This window comes from Pocillopora damicornis, chromosome 3, assembly GCF_964200805.1.
Source record: "Pocillopora damicornis chromosome 3, jaPocDami1.2, whole genome shotgun sequence".
In the NCBI taxonomy this organism is placed as follows: Eukaryota; Metazoa; Cnidaria; class Anthozoa; order Scleractinia; family Pocilloporidae; genus Pocillopora; species Pocillopora damicornis.
The window spans coordinates 6,170,891-6,192,965 of NC_142672.1; the positions used below are offsets into that span (position 1 = coordinate 6,170,891).

The following is a 22,075-nucleotide window of genomic DNA, read 5'->3' on the forward strand; positions in this document are numbered from 1 at the left end:
AATCAGTCTTCAACCTAGAAAAATACCATTGCTCTGAGAAGGAGTACGTTTCGGCCTCAGATGTCCATGGAATGTTATATTGTGCTAATCCATCATGACTGTTCCACATAAAAAATTTAATGTCTGACAGTGTTCTTATCTCACGGAAGTTCAATCCGTGTGGTATTTATGGATCTTAAGTTCGTTTCATGACCGCAATAAACTGTTTGTTTATTATTCTCCAACTAATACGTTTAAAGGTTAAGAGAAAACAGCTTGAAACTGATTAAGCCTACTCGATTTTATTTGTGACGCACATTACTGTTCCATGAATTCTTTCTGAGACATTTAGACGGTTTGTCCTAAACCAAGTCACTGAGAGAACACCACAACAAAATGTAATAATCAGTTCTTATTAAATATAATTCTTCGCGACTGATATATCCGTAGTACTCTGTTCGGGACGAAACCTTACTTAACTGTTTAAGGTCTTGTTTATTTGTTCAACACCACTCATTAATATGCAGGAAACCGGTCTGCGCAGAGAATGAATGGCGACATTCACTGAATCTTGCCGCTGTGCACGTAATAGTTCAAATACGATTGTCTTGCTCGCTTTCCATCGATTCCAAATGAAAGTTCCGTCATAAATGTTTATCAGGATAACAAATGTACCAGACTGCTCAAATGTTTTTACGTAATACGTAACTTCGTTCGCTAGAGCATTCAAAGTGTAAACAAAAGCAGTCTGCAAACCGCAAAACTCAGTTTTCCGAGAAATGCGACTTTTTGTGGTAGATCGGAGATGGAAAATGCTATTAAAATGCTTCAAAATACGTCTCATTTTTAGTATAACTTGTATCGTCGGCGTGTCCTGTGACCCCAGTAATTTCCAGTTATCTGCAGCGGTCGAGCCGTTTCAACTGTTTACTCCGACAAGGAGAGGTATTCAACCTCCGAACGGCTTCCTTTATCAAATTTCCCTGCTCGATGAGCTCAACCAGTAAATTGTAGGACGAAGAGGAAGCCGCAGACTTCCTCAATGGATCTGCCGTAGGACATATGCAGGCTCGCAGAGTTATTTCTGAATCGTCCACCGAAGGACGCTCACAGTCTAACATATCACCATATCTCATTTCTTCCGCATCGATTTTCTGGTTGACTTGAAGCAGGTCTCGAAAATCTGAAATCACCGACTCCATTCCATCGTTTTCTCCTTTTTTCATCCATAGACTTCCGTGGTAGTAGTTTTTCGTTGAAGGCATAGTTTTTTTACCGCTCAGAGGGGAGAAAAAAAGTAGGAACTGTGCGTCCAACTTCTGCGTACACAAGTGTGAACTGCTGACACAACGTTGTGTTATTGTTTAGCGCTTGAAAGGAACTTCAACGCTGTCTTTGAGCACGTGGAATCGGTATTTGTGAAAAACAAAGGATTTGATTGGCTGTAACACAATGCTACGAGTGACGATATTGAGATGGTCTTGGTTTTGATTGGCTGAGACAGTAAGGCCACACCAAACAAGAGTCATATCTATTTCAGTAATTTCGATGGCGGGAACCTGCCCGACCAAAGTACGAGTTATCACGAAACTGAAACAGCAACGAAATTTTCCGAGAAGTAACGACAACTAATTAGATATTAGACATCAAGCAAGAACCTCCCGCTTTGAGAAAGAAGTAGACGACGAAAAATGAGGAGAAATCGTGGAATAAAATCGGAGAGTTTAATTTTTGGTCGACTGTCCATCAATCAAACATTTGTTGAAAATTTTTAGCTGTCAGCAAGTAGGAGCTCGGAAAATACTCACAACTAATGAACAGCAGCATTAAGATTTCAGAAATACAAGATGGTAAAGATTATGTAATGATAGAAAATGCACAGTCATCCAGCCGTGACAAATATGGTAAGGTCAGCATTTATGCCATGAAACAATGTTTGTATTGTAAACCTGCTTTTCACAGAGTTCAAATAGCGTGAACCAGTTTCAACAGACAGGTAGAAGCATGTCGCCTTTCGGAGGTCCCCGTGAGAAATCAAGTGTAAATTGTGGTTGTAAACCGACACAGAGACTGAATCCTCAATTAACGCCACTCTATTATATGGTTCTGGGTATATTTCCCGGACATCGGTAAAGTCGAGCTCTCTTACCTTTTGAATGTTTAACCAGAACTGAATTTCCGGCAAATGGGCTGCCTTGATTGATTCTTCCAGTTTCTTGAGTGTGAGTCTAACCCGACTCAATCATCACTATTATCATCGTCATCATCATCATTCTCTACGTCATCAGATATTCAGCCACACAAGAAGAGCTATGTACAAGGGTGCATCATAAACGTAATTTTCATTCTCATAGCTTCATTGTATCACCATTAGAGTTAACATCATCAAATTTCATCGCGGGCAGCCTCTTTAAGATGGTAACAGACCGTCCAATCGGAGCCCAGCCTGTGTTTATAGAGTTTCGTCATCGCTATAGTAATTTCATCTCCGACCATTTTCTTACAATCCAGTGACAATACTATGTTCATGCTTATGCTTATGTTCATGTAAATTCTTCTCTACCTTTTTGCGTTTTCATTATCATCACCATCGTTGTCGTGACTATTATTTTTCATGGGGGAGTGGGTTGGGGGATGTGAAGTGTCCTCGGCTCAGTGTATTGTACGCCGATCACTTGCCAAGTTCATTTTTTCAGAATAAACTTGTTAATAATGCACCCTTAGGATATTTTTCATCGATAAATATACACCGCAAGCCTTGATTTAATTTCATAAAAATTTCAACAAATACTTTGATTTTCCATGATATAGACGAATGTAAACATAGAAAACGAAATGATTTATTTCATGCACGCAAACATACAACTGATTCCCACGTACAGCTGCAGCTGTAAAAAATAGTCCCGGATTTTCTCTTGATTGCCAGATTTAAAATATTTTAACTTCGGAGGGGAAAGAGTGAAATTTTAGTTTAATTTCATATCTGTAAACTTCAAAATAACGTTTCTGTCAATCTGCAATTTTTTAAGGAGCAATCAAAGACCATTTTAGTTCTGCGTTTAAAAAAAGCACTGTTCTAGTACTGTTTCTACATTAAATTTTGGAATTTTCATTATTTTACTAAAAATGTTTGAATGTGTAATAATATTTGCCATATTATTTGATAGCCTGCTTTCTATGACATTTCTTGGCGCTCTAGGGAAGATTCGATTCCGATCGATCGTTCCAATTCCTGCCTTTCGCAATTCCTTGTGTTCTGATTGGCTCTGTGATGTAAACTGACGTTTCCATTGTCTGTTCTCAACATTGTTTGCATCAACAGCGTACAGTCGAAATGGCCGATCCATAATGTTTAATATCAGAACATGGCGAAACACTCCTTCAATTCAACCTTGAAAGATGGACAAATCGCTGGATTATACGACTTGCAAGAAACGCTAGGATGCGGTCACTTTGCTGTTGTCAAAATTGCGAGACACGTTTTTACGGGAGAACGAGTTGCTGTGAAAGTGATCGATAAAACAAAACTCGATGAGATCTCTAGAGCACATCTCGTCAAGGAGGTTCGATGCATGAAACTCGTCCAACATCCAAATGTGGTCCGATTGTACGAAGTCATCGATACGCAAACCAAACTGTACCTTGTTCAGGAACTGGGCGATGGTGGGGATATGTATGAATATATCATGAACCACGAACAAGGCCTCTCCGAAGACAAAGCTCGCCATTATTTTCAACAAATTGTTCTCGCCATTGACTATTGCCACAAACTGCACATTGTACATCGGGATTTAAAGCTTGAAAATGTGATATTCTTTAAGAGTTTGGATGTTGCTAAGCTAACGGATTTTGGTCTTTCGAATAAGTTCTCTCCCGGTCAGAAGCTTGATACTTCGTGTGGATCGTTAGCGTATTCCGCCCCCGAAGTTCTACTGGGAGATTCGTACGATGCTCCAGCAGTAGGTGAGTATTTTTTATCATTATTACTATCATCTCCGTGGGATAAAAAGCTTTCCTCGAACATTGCGTGCTCATTTCCTAGCGGTTTTTTACCTTGCGTTAATCTTAATGAATAAGGTTCGTCTTCACATGTTTCATCTAATAACATGCCTCTCTGTTCCAGAGTCAAGTTGATAGCGGCTTTCAACATGTAGCAGGAAATTGTACAATTTTGTTTGATTTCGAAGCGGCTTCAAGATTTTTTCGGTGTCCAATTAATGATGGTAGTCTTTGCGATTCTCCTATGTCCATCCATGGGAAATAGTTTCATTCTAAGTCAAATTATGAAGGACATTCGAAGAGCACGTTGCTCGTGTCCGGATATATTTACCTCTTTTGATGTGCATTAAAATGCGGTGTAATGAATTCACACACTTCAAATTTTCAGCTTAACTCAGTTTTACTGCTCCTTCTCAGTAGGAGGTGAGCATTCGAATTTTACTGAGTAATTGTGTGGAAAATGTATAGTATTTGATTGGCCAGTATGAAGTTTCAATTGCCAAGTCATGCTTAAAATAATTTTTGAAATTACTTTAGTTGAGAATTACATTTACAATATCGAATGATATTTAATCTTGTGTCAGAATTTTGATCACCGCCGGAATCAGCACCTGGCCAGAGGAAAAAGAATAATAACAATAATTAGAATAAACCTCTGTCTCCACATAAATTTAATTTTTCATTCATGTTAAGGATCGAAAGGTTAACATGTTTAGTTATAGCATTTTAATAACACTTTTTGTTTCAGTTTTTTTGGTCGGTGTCGTGTTGTTTATACACCCATTAGGTATCAAAGATTACAATTTTGAATGAACACATTCTCAATTTGAAACTGCTCTATTTTAATTTGTGATAATCGTTTGCAATTTCATCAAATTTTTCAAGATAGCTCTGCACCTAATGTATAAATTCATAAAATGTTTACACTACAAAGGTATTTGAAAGCAATTGTTGACTCTTAGCAGTAATAATTAAGATTGTGTCTGGATTATTTAGAAGTTTTGATGACCTATTCAGAGACTTTCTGACAATTAAATTTGTAAAAGGGCGAATCATTACAACCTTTGTCATGTTCCTTACCAAGGAACTTTCTTATAGAGGCTAAAACTGATATTCATGATCATGCTTGCATGTTTTCTTGTCACTTCTGGTTCTGAGTATTGATATACACTGATATTAAATCATCATAGTTTGTTTGCTCTGTTGTATGGTTTCAGCAAGTTAAAGCTCAATGTAATAATTGCTTACCCAGCGGCCAGATGTTTCTTTATAACTTGTCAAGTCTTAAGTGCAGGAGATTCTTGATTAAGTAAAGCCATGATCCTCACAGGAAAGGAGCCTGATTAAAATTCAGACTTTGATGAGATTGGAACCTGTGTTTCCCAGATATTACTTGGGAGCTATTACCAACTGAACTATGAAGCCACATGTTGGACGCAGGGCACATTTCAGAGGGTTCTTCTTTCCTGTGGAGGGATATGGTACAATTTTGAAATTTATTTCATAATAAACTGTAGTTTCTTGATTGATGAAAAATGTCAAGTTTCAGTCCCAGTTTAGAGAAATCTCAATGGTCAGATTACATTATTATTATAACCCTGTGGTGATCATTGTAGTTGGGAAGAAAAAATTGTGGCAATCATTGTGGTGGATTTAGAAAAAGGTTCTTATGTTTATTGCTGATAGTTACACAGATTTACCGTATAACTGCTTAGGAATTTTTTCCTTAATTACCACAAATTTCCTTGTAGGTATTAACATGTAACTTCTCACAATTTGATAAGTTATAGTGTAAAGAGGTGATGAAAATAGATTTGCTCAAGTGTTAGAGGGTATCATCTGGATGTGACACCAAATTCTCCTGTCTAATTTACAAGGTTGTGTAATACAGTCAGGAAGGAGAATTACTCGTTGAATCTTAGTTAAAATACCATATTTCCTGGGGAAACGGGGAAAATCTGTTTCTGTTGCTACTTTATATATAACTTTTTGAGTTTTAACTACAATGGAATCACTACAGGAAAATAGTTCTTTTTTGTGTGTTTCAAGTCACTTCTAGTTACTTCTATCTCCATGTGCTTGGTATTGGATCAACTTATTATCCCCAAATTTGTATTTTTCGTTATTCTCATCACTTACTTGGTTGATATTGTATTGATATCGATATTGTAAGGAGAAATTCTGTCTTGGTCACTCATGGGGGTTAAAGGGTTAACTTCCCTGGAATAAATAGAACATGTTTGGGCAATGAGCAGTGTAGTCTATAAAGACCAGTAATTTCTACAATAATCAAGTTATTGGGTTGTGTTTGAAGAAAACAGTTGAAAATGAATAAGCACCCCCTCCCATTGCATCCACCCAATAAGTGCCCTTCCTTTTAGCCAAAATTTTGAAAATACAGTAGTTATTACAGGTTTTTCTCTAATAACAGGGAAATTGTTAAATGATGAATTAATGATAAACTTTTAATCCTAAATGAATGATTTCTTTCAAATTTTGTCTGTCTTAGATGTTTGGAGCCTTGGAGTCATTCTTTTTATGTTAGTGTGTGGTCGTGCTCCCTTTTATGAGGCAAATGATAGCGAAACACTCATCAACATCATGGATGTTCGGTACAGTGTATCTGGACATGTATCTCAGCCCTGTCAAAGGTAAATGTTAACCCTATTGTTAATGTTGGTAATTGGACTGAGTGGAGTCCAATTTGGTCTGTAATCATATGAGTGATTAATAATTGATTCCATGATATTACAGAATACTTAGATATTGTAAATTTCAATTACTGTAATGTATCTGTGAGGCCTTCTTGGGGTCATTGTAACATGCCTCTGAGGAAGGCACTGTAAACTTGTAGTTCCTCTCTTTCCCAATCTAGTGTTTGGAAACTTGTTGAAGTGTAGGAGAAAGGTTGAGGAAGGGTGTTAATCTCCAGGGGCATAACCAGGGTTTTTTTCCTGGGAGTGGGGGGGAATCATTCTGTATCAAACAGATGGTACTCACCATATTCGTATGTTGACCTCAACACTGTGTTATACTCAATGTGACAAAAAAGGCTTGAAATGCAGGGTCATGGGCACCCCAGGACCCCCCTTCCCCCCCCCACATTCATTATATCTTGATCTCCACCGGTGTAACATTTTGGAAACATGTTAAATTGAGGGGGGAGGTGGATAGTTTGGGATAGAGGTTAACCTCTACTGGTTGTGTGTTTATTAAACATGTTGGAATGGTGTAAGAAGGGGGGGTCAAGAGAAGGGTATTTGCGTTAACTTTAAGTGGGGGAACAGTTACCTATACTATTGTAGATACACTGGTCCAAGCCAAGGCTGCTATGTTGGGTACAGAGCAGACATGGTGGGGCTCTTATTGATAAACCGGAAAGCAGTGACAATGTTTTATCAATTGTTCACTCAAATTACCATGATTGTGGTAAATAATATGAAATTGTTTTGGTTTTCATCTAATCAAATGCTAAACCAAAACACTTAATTACTCCCATTTTTAACTACACGAGGCCAATAATGCGTATTTGCTTTGAGTTCCTTTTGGCTGCATGTGAAAATTACATTTACCTTAACTGACTTTTGCAGTTAGTTGCTTAGCTGTAGGTTAAGTTTGGTGTTTTCAAACTGCTGGTAGTACACTTTTTTTTGTTTCCTAAAGCTTTAAGTAAGATTTGTTGTCAATTTCCCTTGGATTCCACAGTTCTCTTAAGAGAAATGAATTACAAGTCTTCAACAGATCCAACAAAATTACTCATACACAATAAGAAATAAGCAATTATGGGTGAAAGTTTGCAAGGGAAATATGCAATGAAAATTTGCAAGAAGTTAGTACTTAGACCTCACAGTTTAGCGGAAATTGAAATTATTGCAGAAATATGAACCAGAAAAAGGCCTTAACAAGGAGTGAACCTGTGCCTTGTAGATTCCAGTTTGAGTCTATTGCCAACTGAACTGCAACATGACATGCTGAGAGCTATGCCAATTTCATAGGAATTTTCACACCTGAAGGGATCTGATCAGTACCATGGCATGAAATGACTAGGAGTATTTCAACTCTTCCCTGGATGGGCTGCCAGTCCATTGCTAGGGTACCCCCTAGCATTTTGTCAGGCTTCACTGACAGTTTACTAGTTCTCATATATTCTCCAGGCTGGAGAGAGGTACCATGAAAGCCAAGTGTTTTTGCCCAAGAACACATCAAAATATCCTGGCCATGTCTCCCACTGATCATAAATAGCCCCATCTCTCTATTCTCTACAGCTTGATTGAAAAAATGTTGGTGAGAGAGCCATACCATCGCTGTTCAGTGGAGAGTATTATGGAGGATCCTTGGTTCCAAGGGGGACATCCGCCTGTACTTCCCACTCCTGTACCCTTGGTAACTGAACTACCCCTCACCCCTGAGGAACATAATTATGTGGTGGAGATCATGGAGACTGGAAAAATTGCAAATAGGGAGAAAGTTAAAAAGTGAGTTATGTTGCTGTTATAAGTTGGACTTACCAGTGCATAATTGAGTGCCCAATTGAAGCAGCATCAAGCACTGCAATTTTGCAGCTAGTTAGGCCAATTTTCATAAAAGTAGAGCCTGCCAGCATGGTCAACCAGCACCTAGAAAGGGAACAATAGCTAGTCATTCTGTGAAAGAGTCTGAAAGTCACAGTCAGCCAGTCACTCAGGTAGTAAGTCAGTTAGGTAGCCAGTTAGTCAGTCAGGCAGTAAGGCAGTTAAGTAGTCAGTGAGTCAGGCATATGTCAGATAGGTTGTCACTCGGTGATTAAGTCAGTGATGCGGTTAGTCAGTGAGTCAGTTAGTATGCTAGGTAGTCAGTCAGTCAGTTAGTAGGCTAGGTAGTCAGTCAGTCAGTTAGTCTGTTAGGTAGTCGGTCAGTCAGTTAGTTAGTATCCTAGGTAGTCAGTCAGTCAGTTAGCCGATCACTCAGCCTGTCCACAGCCAGCTAGCCAGTCAGTCAGTAAGTCAGATGCTGATGTCAGACACTGATTTGGAACCCTGATGAACAAACTAATCGACAAACAGGATAATGTGAAAAGACAGACAAACTGACAAACGGACAGTATCAGTCATTATGGACCGTGTTTTCATATCCTTCCCTTCCTTTTCCTTTTCACTCAAATACTGACCTGCAAAGACAGACATAGTTGAGGCACTATAACTTTAAAAACCATCTTTGTCACCCAAAATTTAGTCTATATTTGTATATAATCTGCACAGGTCCCTGGGAGAAAACGCATACGACCACATAGCGGCCACTTACTATTTGCTAGCGGAGCAGCTCTTAAGGCGTTTGAAAACATCCCATAATAGTTTGAAGCCCTCTGTTCGAAGGATCGATGCGCGGCGATCTTTGCCTGAGAACAAGCGACAGGAACCAACAGCAAGGTAGTGTATCAATAGGGTAATTTAGTATTATCAACTGAGTTGATAATATAAAAACTAATTGGAAAACAAGAGACAATCGCTCTGACGAAGGGTTAACGCTCGAAACGTCAGCTTTTAAATTCTTTACGGTGACCAATTTACATTATCAACTCAGTTGATAATACTGTTACCCTGTTTTACTCTCCCACCGACGCAGTACCACAGTTTCTTTAGAAAATTACCCCCTTTATCAATAAAGGGCAAAATTACTGAGCGCTGATTGGTTGAGAGAGAGGGCATTTTTTTCTAAATCGAGGGCATTTTTAGTAATCAAGAAAGGGCTTGATTACCTGTTAATGATTGGCTAATCCGTGCGCGCGTGATTTTCCTTCGTATAAATTTTGCCCTTTATTGATAAACAAGTAATCCCATGAGACCTCGTACTATTAAGGATTAATTGCACTTGAGTTTTCAAAATTTTGGAAAATTTTGAAAACTCTCGTGCAATTAATCCTTAATAGTACTTGGCCTCATGTGATTACCTATACTTATTGCATCGATAGCAGGTAATTTAGTGTTAACAACTGGGTTGAAAACGTAAATTAGCCACCGTAAAGAGTATCTGTATCTAGCTTTTTTACTCTTTACGGTGGCTAATTTACGTTTTCAACCCAGTTGTTAACACTAAATTACCTGCTATACTCTCCCACCGACGCAGCACCACAGTTTCTTTAGAAACTTACCCCTTCATTATTGCATCGATAGTTTCGTAATCATTAACAGTAAAGCACGTGAATCAAATTGTGCACTACTCGATTGAGTTCCCCAAAACCAAAGGAAACACAGCCGCTGACAAGAAAGAAAGACATTGTTACTAACAGCAAATGAGAAATAAAATGTTAAAAAAGCAAACCTCCTCAAGCTCGGGAAAGTAAAAGTGAACAGGTCGCGATTGGTGTTAGCTTTGCATCTGATTGGATAAGAAGGTCGGACAAGTCCACAAAGCGGAGAAAAGAAACACCGACCAATGCCATACACAACTGTTTTCGAATCTCAATTGAATATTTTCCCTAATATCATTTGCCATCTATCATAGTCTCGAGATAATTTGGTGTTGTCAACAGAACTGATATCGTATATAGCCACCGTTAAGAGTGTCAAAGCTACGTTTCGAGCGTTAGCCCTTCGTCAGAGCGAATCATCTTTTGCTCTGACGAAGGGCTGACGCCCAAAACGTCAGCTGTGAAACTCTTTATGGTGGCTAATTCACATTGTCAACTCAGTTGATAAAACCAAAATTATCTTGTTATACTCCCCCACCGACGCAGCACCACAGTCTCTTTAGAATCTTACTCCCTTTATTTGAGTCTCAGCCGTCCTCCGTCGTTCTTGATTTAACATTGCCTCAACATTTTTCACTCAAGCATCAGTGTGCGTAATCACCATTCTGTTCTCCATACATTTCCCAAGGTGCTGAGCGGGAGAACTTTTAACAGTCAAGATATTCTAGTCCGCTATTCTTGTGACCTAAATGTGTGATTCGTAGCTGATATTATAAGGAGAGATCAGAGGCTAGTCCCTTTAAGGGGTCAAAAGGGTTTAAGCTGTTGACTTTTCAACCTCAATATTGCAACTTTCCCTCTTAAAACAATCCTCAATATGCCTTTTCATATCGAATCTGGTGTTTTCCCTCAGTTCACCAGGCTTGGAATTAAAAGGAGATCAAGAGGACGATTTGGAAACTCAGCTAGATGGTAGCAGTTCAGGCTCGGGATCTCCGAGGATTCGTCGCATTTCTTCTGGGAGACTGGCCCCAAGGGAAGGACAAATGTTGAATGAAACGATCAAAACTCACGCGATCGAGGCGGAAGAAATTCTGCACAGTTCTATGGAAGAAGATGACCATGTAGCTTCCGGAAGTCATCACAAAACACATGGAAAGTTTCACCCGGTGGGCGCGCTTTCAAACAAACCTTGCACTTCAACGAACTTACAGTTTTCCACTGAGATCACACCCAGTTTACCGTCTCTGTCGCGCCCGCACGAAAGGAGAATTGTTCATCACAATAGGTTGCGAAATTCAAACAGTGCTCCTTTATCTTTGAATCAGATTCACGAGGAACGCGAATCGGATCTTGAAGACAGTCCGGTGAACTCACCGCGAGTTGAACGGACAAGAAAATATCTCGGGGGAGGGGTGATCAAATCTAAAAGGACTACACGCCGCCTGTCCCCAGTGCCCTCAGGAAGCAGCCGGCGCTCTTCTAGTTGCAGTAGTTCGGACGAAGATGAAATAGAAAAACACATGCGTAGGCTAAAGACTACTTCCGGTTGTAAATTGAATACCAGGCGCTCTAACAATGACGATGGCAACACGGACGGAGATAGCGGAGGGGGGACTGGAGTTGGAGGAGGCAATAGCCTGCGAACCACATACCCAATTCCCTCGGTAAATGGTGCGAATGGAGAGAAATCTTCGGGTAAAAATCCTTCTTCGAAACAGGGGAATAATGGGAAAACGAGTTGTCTGAATGTGAATATGGGTGTATTTGCACCCCTTTGCGAAGATCTTGATGTTATACAGGAGAGTAACAAAGAAAACGTCGATAGAAATGTGGAAGAACAGGTGAATCAAACTAATGCGGAGATTCACAACGGAAAGAGAAGTTCACTCATCGAAGAGTACGGCGTTCTGGCTTCTAAAGGAGATATGTCGGAGCAAGCTCGAAGCAACAGCTTTTTAGAGAAAAGAAACAGCGCATCGAAGTACATTAAGAATAACGATGGGAATGGGGAATGCGACAAAAACGAACCCAACTCGCTGGAGGGCGTGGTTAGTATAGAACTCACAGACATGAGCCTGCAGTCTAAGGATACCAAGCGGCTAGTCGACGAATCCAAGAAAAATATGAGTTTGATTCACAACCCAGCAATTCAAACGGTGACGAGTAACTGTTGTCAAATATTTTGATCTATTTTATTGTAGTTCTCTGTGCATACGCTTATGTAGTTCTTATATCTATGTTTTCGGAAAGGGTTTGATTGCAATGTCAGCAAATCTATTTTGAATCTGATGAATTTTTTTGGGGGGGGAGGGAAGAAAGGATTTTATTTACTTGTGCATTTTTTCCTTTTTTTTTTTTCTTTTTTTTCAGTTCCGCGTATGGTGATTTAATGGAATATGCAAACGGCGATGACTTTTCTATGAAGTGATTTGATTTATAGGTGAAGATTAAAAAAGTGGCCTCCATTCTACTAATATTGGGGCAATCTTGCTACGGCAAATAATTTTTCAGGTTCTTGTCTTAAATTCTTAGAAATAATGTTTCTGGGAGGCACCTTATTTCGTATTCACGTGAGGGTCTTTTCGGCCCATAAAGCAAACACAAACTGAAAACGTTTTTATTGAAGTATAGATCGACTCTCGATGGAAGTGAAACTGTTTCTACCGCTGGCTTTAAAGTTCAATTCTGAAGAGTATAAGGAATGATTTTTATGGTTTTTGCACATTTCATTGCCCCTGTTTAGGTGAACGAATGCCCGCTGGACGGTGTGGGGGTGCTCATTAAGTTAATTTGCCTGAGAAGGCTACAAATAAATTATTTACTTGTTTGTATTGACTTGAAATTTATCCGATGGAGTCTTAGAATTGACATCAATTTCTCAAAAGGTAGATTGGTGTACTGTGGTTTTGGTGCAAAACATTGGATAAATTGTTTGCCATGGTAACAAAGAAAGTGGGTGTCAATTAAATTTTTTATGTCAACTTCTTTTTTCTTTTCGATGACAGCGACTTTGTACTTGTAAATTACGAGTGAGATTGGTTTATCATTATTTAAATGATCAATGAAATTATCTCCCTTTGGAAATCACAATGCCGAGTTACTTTCGAAGCTGTTCACATGGTGATTGAGCTTTCGGAGAATTTATTCCGTGCATTGTAATGTTGTTCAAATCTCCTTATTCAGCTAGTATTCCTGAGTAAGGTAGTGTGAAAAAAAAGTGCTTCGAGTTTTTTGAGTCTCAAAACAAACTATAATAGGGGCTTATTATTTTAAAGTGCTCTCATTGCGTTTGGTTTGTCAACGTAAATGCGACACCGCAAAGCGATTTTTGATGGAGTGAAGAGGTAATCAAAGACAGTACTGCTTTTGTCTTGCGATTTATTGATTAGGGAAAAAACCTCTCGCCATCTTTTCAAATGTCAAACTAATTTTGACAACTTTGGTTCTAGTTTCTCGAGCCTTAGTTGACCAGCGCTCTCGCTTTTACACCCCAAGTAGCTAGCACTTTGTCAGTCAGTTAAACTACATAAAGAAAACAGCTAAAAGCGTGAAATATCTGTTAAATGACCAGATTAATTACGTTTTCATTCATAGAATTATGTGACGCGATTCCATGAAGAAATGATTTCCCATCAAAGTGTAAACCTCTAAATATTTAGAGCAATGCCTTAGTATATTCTTTTACCTTTTAATCTGAATGACATCTATCCATATAAATATATATATATATATATGACCAGTATTTTAAGTTATTGAACAGCCTTCTCATAAAATGGCATTTATTGTATCTATGAAATTTATAACGTGTTATGATTAAGTGCCCTTTGGAAAAGACGCATTTAAACATGTCATAAATACAACTGTGGCGTCAGTATTCTGTTTTTGTCCATTTGTTGCGTTGTGTGTGTTAGGGGGGGGGGGGGAGCTGCATTTGCGGGCATTTGCGAGCGAAGTTTGGACAGGGGTGTGACGTGCAAGGCCTCGAACCCTGACCCTACTCAAAACAAAATCCTCTTATTTCTCTGACCCCTTCGAGAAAAGACAGCTCATAGTGACTGGTTGGGTTATATAAGCCGCACTTAGTCATTCCCATTTTATTAACTCAGACGGTTAAGGACAAAAATAGTACCACACGTGTGTGATCTCTATCGACCGAGCATCGTCATCGTCGTACCTCAAGGAAGACTGACGCGGGTATTGGGAGCTAGCTCGTGGGGTCAACCCACGGCATGTTAGGAAATTATTTGCGAAGCGTTCCTCTAAAACCTGCGGCATTGAAGTACTTACGGGTTTCTGGCCATGCCTCTGGGGTCAACGCAAGATGATGGCCACTACTAAAGCCTCGAAACCCCGAAAGCAGGCACATCCGATATGGCCTAACATGAGGATAGCCCCACGCCGATGTAATGTACCGAAATAACTATGGAAGACACTCTTTATTTCTAAATCATAAAAATTACAATTTCCTCGAATGTTATTGGTTAAAAACTCCTATTTTGCACTAATTCACTTGCCGAGTTGTTAACTGATAGTTTGTCATCGGACAGTTCAATGAGCCAATCACATTCAAACTCGTGATAAGCAAACCACAGTTACGCTGCGTGGTCGCCTGACTTTCTTATCACTCGTATAATGACAGACCAAGTTGGACTCCACTAAGTCCTATCACCAGTAACTATTCCCACGACGTATTGATGAGTTACAAAACTTTATGGAATCATGCTTTGTCAATTAATCAATAGCAATGACCATGATGATCTTGCGTAATGAAATTAATGGTTGCCATTAGTTATCAGAAGTTACGTTGATTTTTAAGGCGCAATTTTTTTAAGTGCATCGGAAATCCTTGAATGAGCACTTTTCCTCAAATCAGCACCCATCCTATCGGGTCAAATTAAAAGCAAGCGAAACCCTTCGGAGAGAAACCCTCCCTCAAAGCACTGTCGACAAACATACTCGCTGTTTTACAATCCTAGTCTGGAGCACAGAGCATGAAAATGAAAGTCTGTTTGTTACGCAGGACTATTGTTGCAAATCCACCTCCTTGGAAGATTGAAGGGAAGTAAGATTATGTGACTAGGGTGTAAGATCAGGACGGAAGTAACATAAATAAGTTTCATAAACGCAAAAAAAAGTGCAACTATACCGAATTATGCATATGTGTTTTCAAACGTTGCAAATATTTGGGAAGTTTGACTTTTGTAGAGGATAAAGCATCATCTTTTACAGTTAAGTATATAATTCGAAAAGGAAGTTTCAAATAAGTAGTCATTGTTTGAAATTTAATTCATTTGCATCCTTATGAACAACTACAGCTTCATTTCCATGTTTTGTCAAACTTCAAGACCACTTTCAAATATTTCCACTTTTCATTAGCCATTGCTTATTTATTTGTTTGTTTTATTAAGTTATTATTTTTTTTTGGTTGGTTCAAGTAGAGCGGTTTCGAATGACTGCCGGGAATTCAAACAAGTAAGCATGCAGTCTGAACAATCACAACAAATTATAGCGGTGAAATTAACCAATCAGAACTCGTAACACAACCTGTCCCTCGCCACGCGCGCGAAAAGGACTATGTTCCGATAAGTCAAGATCAACTCTGTGCCTGTTATGATTAGTCAAGCTACATGCAAACTTGTGGTTTTCTACAGTCATCGAAAACCGCTTGGTTCAGAGATCAGTCTTAGTCTGAGAAGAAATCTTCCCAGTCGTATTTGACTCTCTCCTTTTCTTCGTCTCCCCAAGACTCGTCGCTGCTATCGCCGGAGGCTTTGTAAGTCTCCATATCTCGAAGGTCAGCTCGGATTTCTGCTTCCTCCTCCTGTAGTCTTCGAGTCACCTAGAACCGCAAGAAAGTGTAATCAGCCCCCATAGCAATGAATGTTCTTCATGCCCAAAGTCTCCTAAATCGCTCTTCCTTAAATCATAGATCCTCCTACCTAGTCAGGGTGCTAAACCCGAGTTTGACATCAAATGTTACTTACTCTATCTTTGACTTTCTTGGCGTACTTCTGTTTCATCTTATTCTGCTTATCAATCTTCATTTGCCGTTTTACTTTCCTCTGCTTGGTTTGCTCCTCTTTCTGTTCAATAGACAACTGAAGCCGGTCCCTGGCGAAGGCCTGTGCTTCTGCAATTCTGCTCCTATTTCGGGACGTTTTGTTTCCAGCTCGTCTTCGCTTCTCCATTTCTTCGCTACGCTTTCTTTCCGCAGCTGCTTGTTTAACGGCGATTTTTGCAGCAGTGGCTCGGGCAGAAGTCTCCGCAGGGTGTGGTCGCCCCAGCCTAGCCCTGCTACGAGCACTCTCTCGGACGCGCTCCAACTCCTTCAGCTTCCTCTCCTCAGCAGCACGCATCTTCTGTTCCATATCCTCCAAATTAGGCTCAGGTGCTACTTTACACTGTCTGAAGCGCCTTGGAACTTTTGCAGGCAGACAGACCGATTTCGCTTTTCCAGCAGGAACGTCAAATGCCACTGCGGCTTGCGTTTTATTTGGAGCAGAGGAAACAGCTGAACTGAAGGGCTTGACGGCTCGGGTAGAATTGGAGCTTGACGAGGAAGCACAGAGTTGAAAAGTAAGTATTTCACGAGCAGTTTCCAACAACTGATCATCGCGATCCAAAACACGGTGCCGATCTTTGCTGTTGTTCATGCGCGCGGCAGGGAATATGTTTCTACTTTGGTCAACCAATGCGCGCACGGCAGATTCTGTTTCATCTAGCGACGAAGAATCAGTTTCGTAGGAAGACCCCTGCTTGAAAGAGCTGGTGCTGGGGATTTTTTCCATGGAACGAACGCTCGATGCACTAGCTTGAAGTCCATCTTTAGAAAACTCTTTGTCTTCATTCCTATCCACGTCTTCCTTGGCCAGCCTTTTCTTACTTAGAGCCTGGTGTGGCTTCGTAAAACTGATGTTTCCTGAGTGTATCTTGTTGGTTGGATTCTTAAACTTCGACAGAAGTGATCCACACATCTTTTTTTGTATTCCAATTTTGAAAACACTGTTACAATAACTGCAATAACGAGCACTTCTCACAATCACTTGCGAAATGCCCCAGCCGTGTCAGCGATTTGCCGAAATTGTGTTTATTCTTCGTTGCCCTGGATTCACTTATTACGTACGACACGAAATGAAGTAAAAAGCGCGCGCAAGAGCCCAGACGCGACGTACACAGCGGTTGAACATCTGCGCATGTCCAAATGCTGTAACGTACTTTTAGGCCGTCTGAACCAAATTGTCTCACACAAGTTACAATCAACCACATAAGTCAGTAAGTCACGGTGTTTAAAAAGCGTATAACGTTTTTGATAAAACTTAAAACCGAATGGTAAGTCAACGGAATACCCGCACTCAAGTAAGCTTTATGTTCGAAAAGTCTCATGTTTTCCTTTTCCCTACTTTTGTTTCCTTTAACAGATTTCCATGAATATTTTAATTTTCCTTCACTTAATTTCATAACACTTGTTCACTAACATTTTTCCGGACTCTAGCACATTTTTCATTCATTTACTCCAACCTCCATATGTTGTGTCTGTCTTGTGTCGCAAGGGATGAAAAAGTTCGCGCCAAAATCCCTGGCGGGCGGTTACCAAGTGCCGTGTGCATTCGTCAGCTTTGTCGAGGTTAACCTTCGCATAGCCCGTCGCTTCTCAAAATATGTACTTTCAATTTGAGTGTTAAGAGGTGAATAATCGTACATTGCTCAGTAAAAGAACTATTTCCATCCACTGACCTGTACTTATATGTCAAATTTTCACATTATTTTAGACAGGCTCTCCAAATTGGTGATAACAAGAATGAAATTTTGGCTATCAGGTCAGGGGATTGAGCTGGACTCAACACACTCATATGAAGAGAATCAAGTTGGCAAAGACGAGGTAAAGAATATAAATATGTTTCGAAATATCCCGAAAAAGTGTTTTTTATAGTTCAATGATAATTTACTAAGTAGGTCTTCAAATGATTGTCAGCATTTCAAGGATTGATATGAAAGGAATTCACACACCCAGTCTGCATAAATTTATTGTCACGAGAAGTTAATTTTTCCCTTTATTTTCCATCCTTAGTGATTTAATTTTTATCGAAAATGATTTGTTAGAGAACACAATGTAACCGTGCTAGCAAGCTTAGACCCATTTTCAAACTTAAATGATAACTGCAGTGATATTGTTTTGATACTTTGATGCATATTAGCCATTCGTTCTTCATGGCGAGAACACTGAAAAGTGGAGGGTTCCCGGGGAAATAACTTTTCATAGCAGACGTTCAAATGTGAATGAAAATTTGCCACAGTGGTCGACATATACGTTAGCAATTTGTAAACTAGAATATTATACAAAGTACTCTCTGAACTAAAGCATAGAATTGATCGTGTCTCTTACAGCCGGTCGTAAGCAGTGAGAACCTTATTCTTAACAACTTTCCATGACATTTTTTTTTTTTTTCATTTTTTCGGCAAAGGTCATTCCCCCAGTCAATTTGGCTTTTTTTCCTGAAAATCTTTAAGTCTTTCATTTCACAACCAAAAGTCTTGTGATCACATTCATAAAAGCATTTGGAAAGTAAAGGACATAAAATCACACCGTTGCTGTCAATGTTTTTCAGTGAAATGAGCAATCGGAAATAAGCGGTGGATCCTCTCTTGAGTGCGCCTTTATTTCTAAACAGGTTGACACTTCACAAAGAATTTTTCTCTTTCTGACCCCTTCCCCCTCTGAAGCCCATGACCGTCAATTCCTTGTACACTCTCTTTTTACGTCACCCTTTATAATTTCAGCCAGGTTTTAAACAGATTATGATGTGTAAATAACTTTTGGCTTGTAGATTAAGACCGCCAATGACTAGAGTGGTACGCAATCAAAAACCCAAAGAAAGTCTTTCAGTCATTTATAGCTGAATATCGCTTTTGTGTTGGAAATGAGTCGAATTTCTCCCTTCTCCCGCCTCTTTAGTTCACTTTCGCCCCACCCATGCCTTCGCATGGCTTTCGCTCCATTCGCCTTCTCCTGTGAGAAGACACTATACAGCATGTTTTTGTGATTGTATAAAGGGTTGATTAGAACTGCCGATTGATGGTAGAAAGATATTTTGGATAGCTCTAGTTTTGTGTTACGAGCTTTGCTCTGTGATTGATCTGGGAATCTCACGCCTCTGTCTGAGCCAATTTGGTGCCAAACCAAAACTAACGGCGACTTGGTCGATGGCGTTTTCCCGCGCTTTAGAAAGTTTGAGTTCTCACTGCCTTCTTGTGATATTTACTAAGCTCTGATTGGCCGTTGCGATTGATTTGTTTTGATCAAGAAAGGCTCAAACTAGTGATAGTTCAAGAAGTTTTCAGCCGCTTCCACGGAGAGGGGTTTTTGGTGCTGTAATGAAAAGCCGTAAAATGTTTACTTGGTGATGGTTCAGGATAGGATTCAGCGAATTCCATTTCGAGTCAACTAATTTTGAAATGTAGCTACCCTTGGTATGCCAAGGGGAAAAAATTTGGCAGATTCCCCCCTCCTCGGTTCAAGGCGGTAATTGTTTATACAAACGAAATTTCCTTCGTGAAAATTGCCAGCACAATATTGAAGCGTAACTATAATACAATGCATTCAACATTAGGAGATTGTGTCAGTCAAGCGAAATATGGATAAGGAGACTCCTGAACGAGAATTTTCAAATAACTTCACAAAATCCACCCATGTTGCTTCGAAGACTCGTACATACAAACCCAAATATCTTAGCAGCTGACGCTTTTGCTGCTTTTATTTGAAAACCAGTCAAACTGATAGCGAAGACTCTGGAATATGTGTATGAAATATAGAGTTATTGTCAATAAAATAATTTTAAATACTTACCTTTCATACAGGTGAAACATTCTTATCAGATCAGGCTTTATCTTTTTTTTTCACATTTTCGGCTGATCTTCAAAAAACTATCTTCATCTTTTGTTTCCTTGAAGAAAAGGATTCTTGTACGGAAACGAATGTGTTGAATTTAATTCAGTTTATCAGTTACAAAACCTCTTTCTAGTTAAAAAAAAGCGAGGTAAAACATGTTTTTTCACCTTTTGATATGTTGTACCCATTCATCAGATCAATTGCGGAATCATTCGTCAGAACTACTACAACTGATGCGCTCTTTTAAGCAAAAAAATAAAAAAATGTAATTGAAGAGATGTTAGCTGCCAGACGAAAAGAATTCTCAATATTTGATTGATGTTTTTACCTCCCTCATCAAAACCCTCAGTGATAATCCTTGTTTCATCAGAACAGTTAATCCTTTTGCATTTTAAGATCTTATTTTCTCCAAAGCAAATTACTGAAAAGCAGTACCTCTCGATTGATAGATTGTTAGGCATAATTTTGTGTTAATTTTTAATCATTCAAGGTCGGAGCACAGAGGGAAACTAAAGCAATTAAAAATCAAGTACTTCCGTGAAATTTCTTAATAAAGTATATAACTTTTTTGAAGGTTTCAATGCAGGTATAAATGGTTATAATTTTTGTCCAGAAAAAAAAAACAGAAGCTGCAAGACTCTCTACGTCTTTCTTAAAAACTGAACGTGAAAGTTATTCCGTTCAGAGTTCAGCATTTCTCGAATATTTTCATTATTTACGCGGCTCAAACGTGTTGTTTACTTTGGCTTAAAATTAGTTTTCACCTGTACTTCTCCAAGCGGCATTAATTTCCAGATCAAAGCTTATTCATCTTTTTTTTCAATTTTACTAGGTTTCGTTTTGATGTGATAATAATTGTTAACTTTAAAAAAGCCTTTCATCTTGTGGTTTTTTCTCTCAGGGTTTCTCCTTGAGATGTAAAACTCAGATCAAAATTGAGAATCTTGTCTAATTTGTAGGATTTTGTCATGTTCAAATCCTTCTCTTTAAGTGGCAAATTGATTTCTTATTGAAGGAAAAAAGCGCTGGTTCCATGAGATAAATTAAAATATATTCAGATCCAATTGGAAACAATACGTGGAGGAAATCGCAATTTGTTGTACTTATGTTTTCCTGTTCTGTAATTACACGTAGAAAAGTAGTCTCCAAAATATATGAATTCACAGCGTTTTCATATTTACCATTCTTTTAACGCACTGCAGACGGCCCCCGTAACTTTGCTACCACGCGCAATTTAAACGTTTTATGACAATGACATGCTAGCTTTAACTGTACTTCAGGCGCTTAAAATCCCAACCGAAGTACAGGGTAGGAAATTGACTTTCGGCTCCCAACTGAGTTGAGAAAAGAGCAATTACTCAGATGTCATCAGCCGTCTTCCAGAAGAAAAACCCATCATAAATTTTCCATGCAATTAAGATAAACAGTGGCTAAATTGGTGAGAACGTGCGAGAAATCTTGCTATTGATTCAGCCATCTTTATCGACTTTTTTTAACCCGTCTAAAGGAGAATGTTTTATTGGAAAAGATGCATTGGGAAAAAGATGTTTAAAATGTTTAATGCAGAGAAAAGTGAATCGTGGTTAATTTTTTTAATCTTAGGTTTTATTCATTTGTTGTCCAATTGCCCACAGTGTCACCTGTCTATTTTTTTTTTCGTCCGCCAAAGGGTTTTTTTGTCCTCTCAAGTAACGTCAGCTGAGAGGCCCAATAACTGCACCTGCCTCACAACTTCATTAATTATACCTCAGAATATTGATTAATGTTGAAAGTTACAATTATCGCTATCAGGCGTAATATTCGCGTGTTTTACGAATTACTAAATTTGAAAGAAAACACCTTATTTTGTCCAATTTTCTTTTTGTTTTTGCTTTCTCTTACTGAAATTGTTGTGGTCATTTTCATAAGAAAAGCTACAATTTCCCGCGAATGATTATTACCGACAAAATTTACAATGTTTTAAAATGACATTAGGTTTCGCTCGATCTGTCAAAGTGATTAAGAATGAAAATGCGAATTTGTGATGGATTGGTTCGTTTCGC

General features: G+C 39.0%; 2 protein-coding genes across 2 annotated transcripts; one reads left to right on the forward strand and one right to left on the reverse strand.

The window, feature by feature from the left end:
* Positions 1 to 2,803: 2,803 nt before the first annotated feature.
* On the forward strand, positions 2,804 to 14,021 carry LOC113670509 (uncharacterized). The gene is made up of 5 exons (XM_027186665.2): positions 2,804 to 3,942; positions 6,488 to 6,629; positions 8,244 to 8,453; positions 9,216 to 9,383; positions 11,058 to 14,021. The coding sequence occupies exons 1-5, from the start codon at positions 3,345 to 3,347 to the stop codon at positions 12,331 to 12,333; spliced, it is 2,394 nt and encodes a 797-aa protein (XP_027042466.2). The 5' UTR covers positions 2,804 to 3,344; the 3' UTR covers positions 12,334 to 14,021.
* Positions 14,022 to 15,409: 1,388 nt separating this feature from the next.
* LOC113670505 (uncharacterized) lies at positions 15,410 to 17,260 on the reverse strand. The gene is made up of 2 exons (XM_027186661.2): positions 16,132 to 17,260; positions 15,410 to 15,986 (listed from the first exon to the last, which is right to left on the reverse strand). The coding sequence occupies exons 1-2, from the start codon at positions 17,119 to 17,121 to the stop codon at positions 15,831 to 15,833; spliced, it is 1,146 nt and encodes a 381-aa protein (XP_027042462.2). The 5' UTR covers positions 17,122 to 17,260; the 3' UTR covers positions 15,410 to 15,830.
* Positions 17,261 to 22,075: the final 4,815 nt, after the last annotated feature.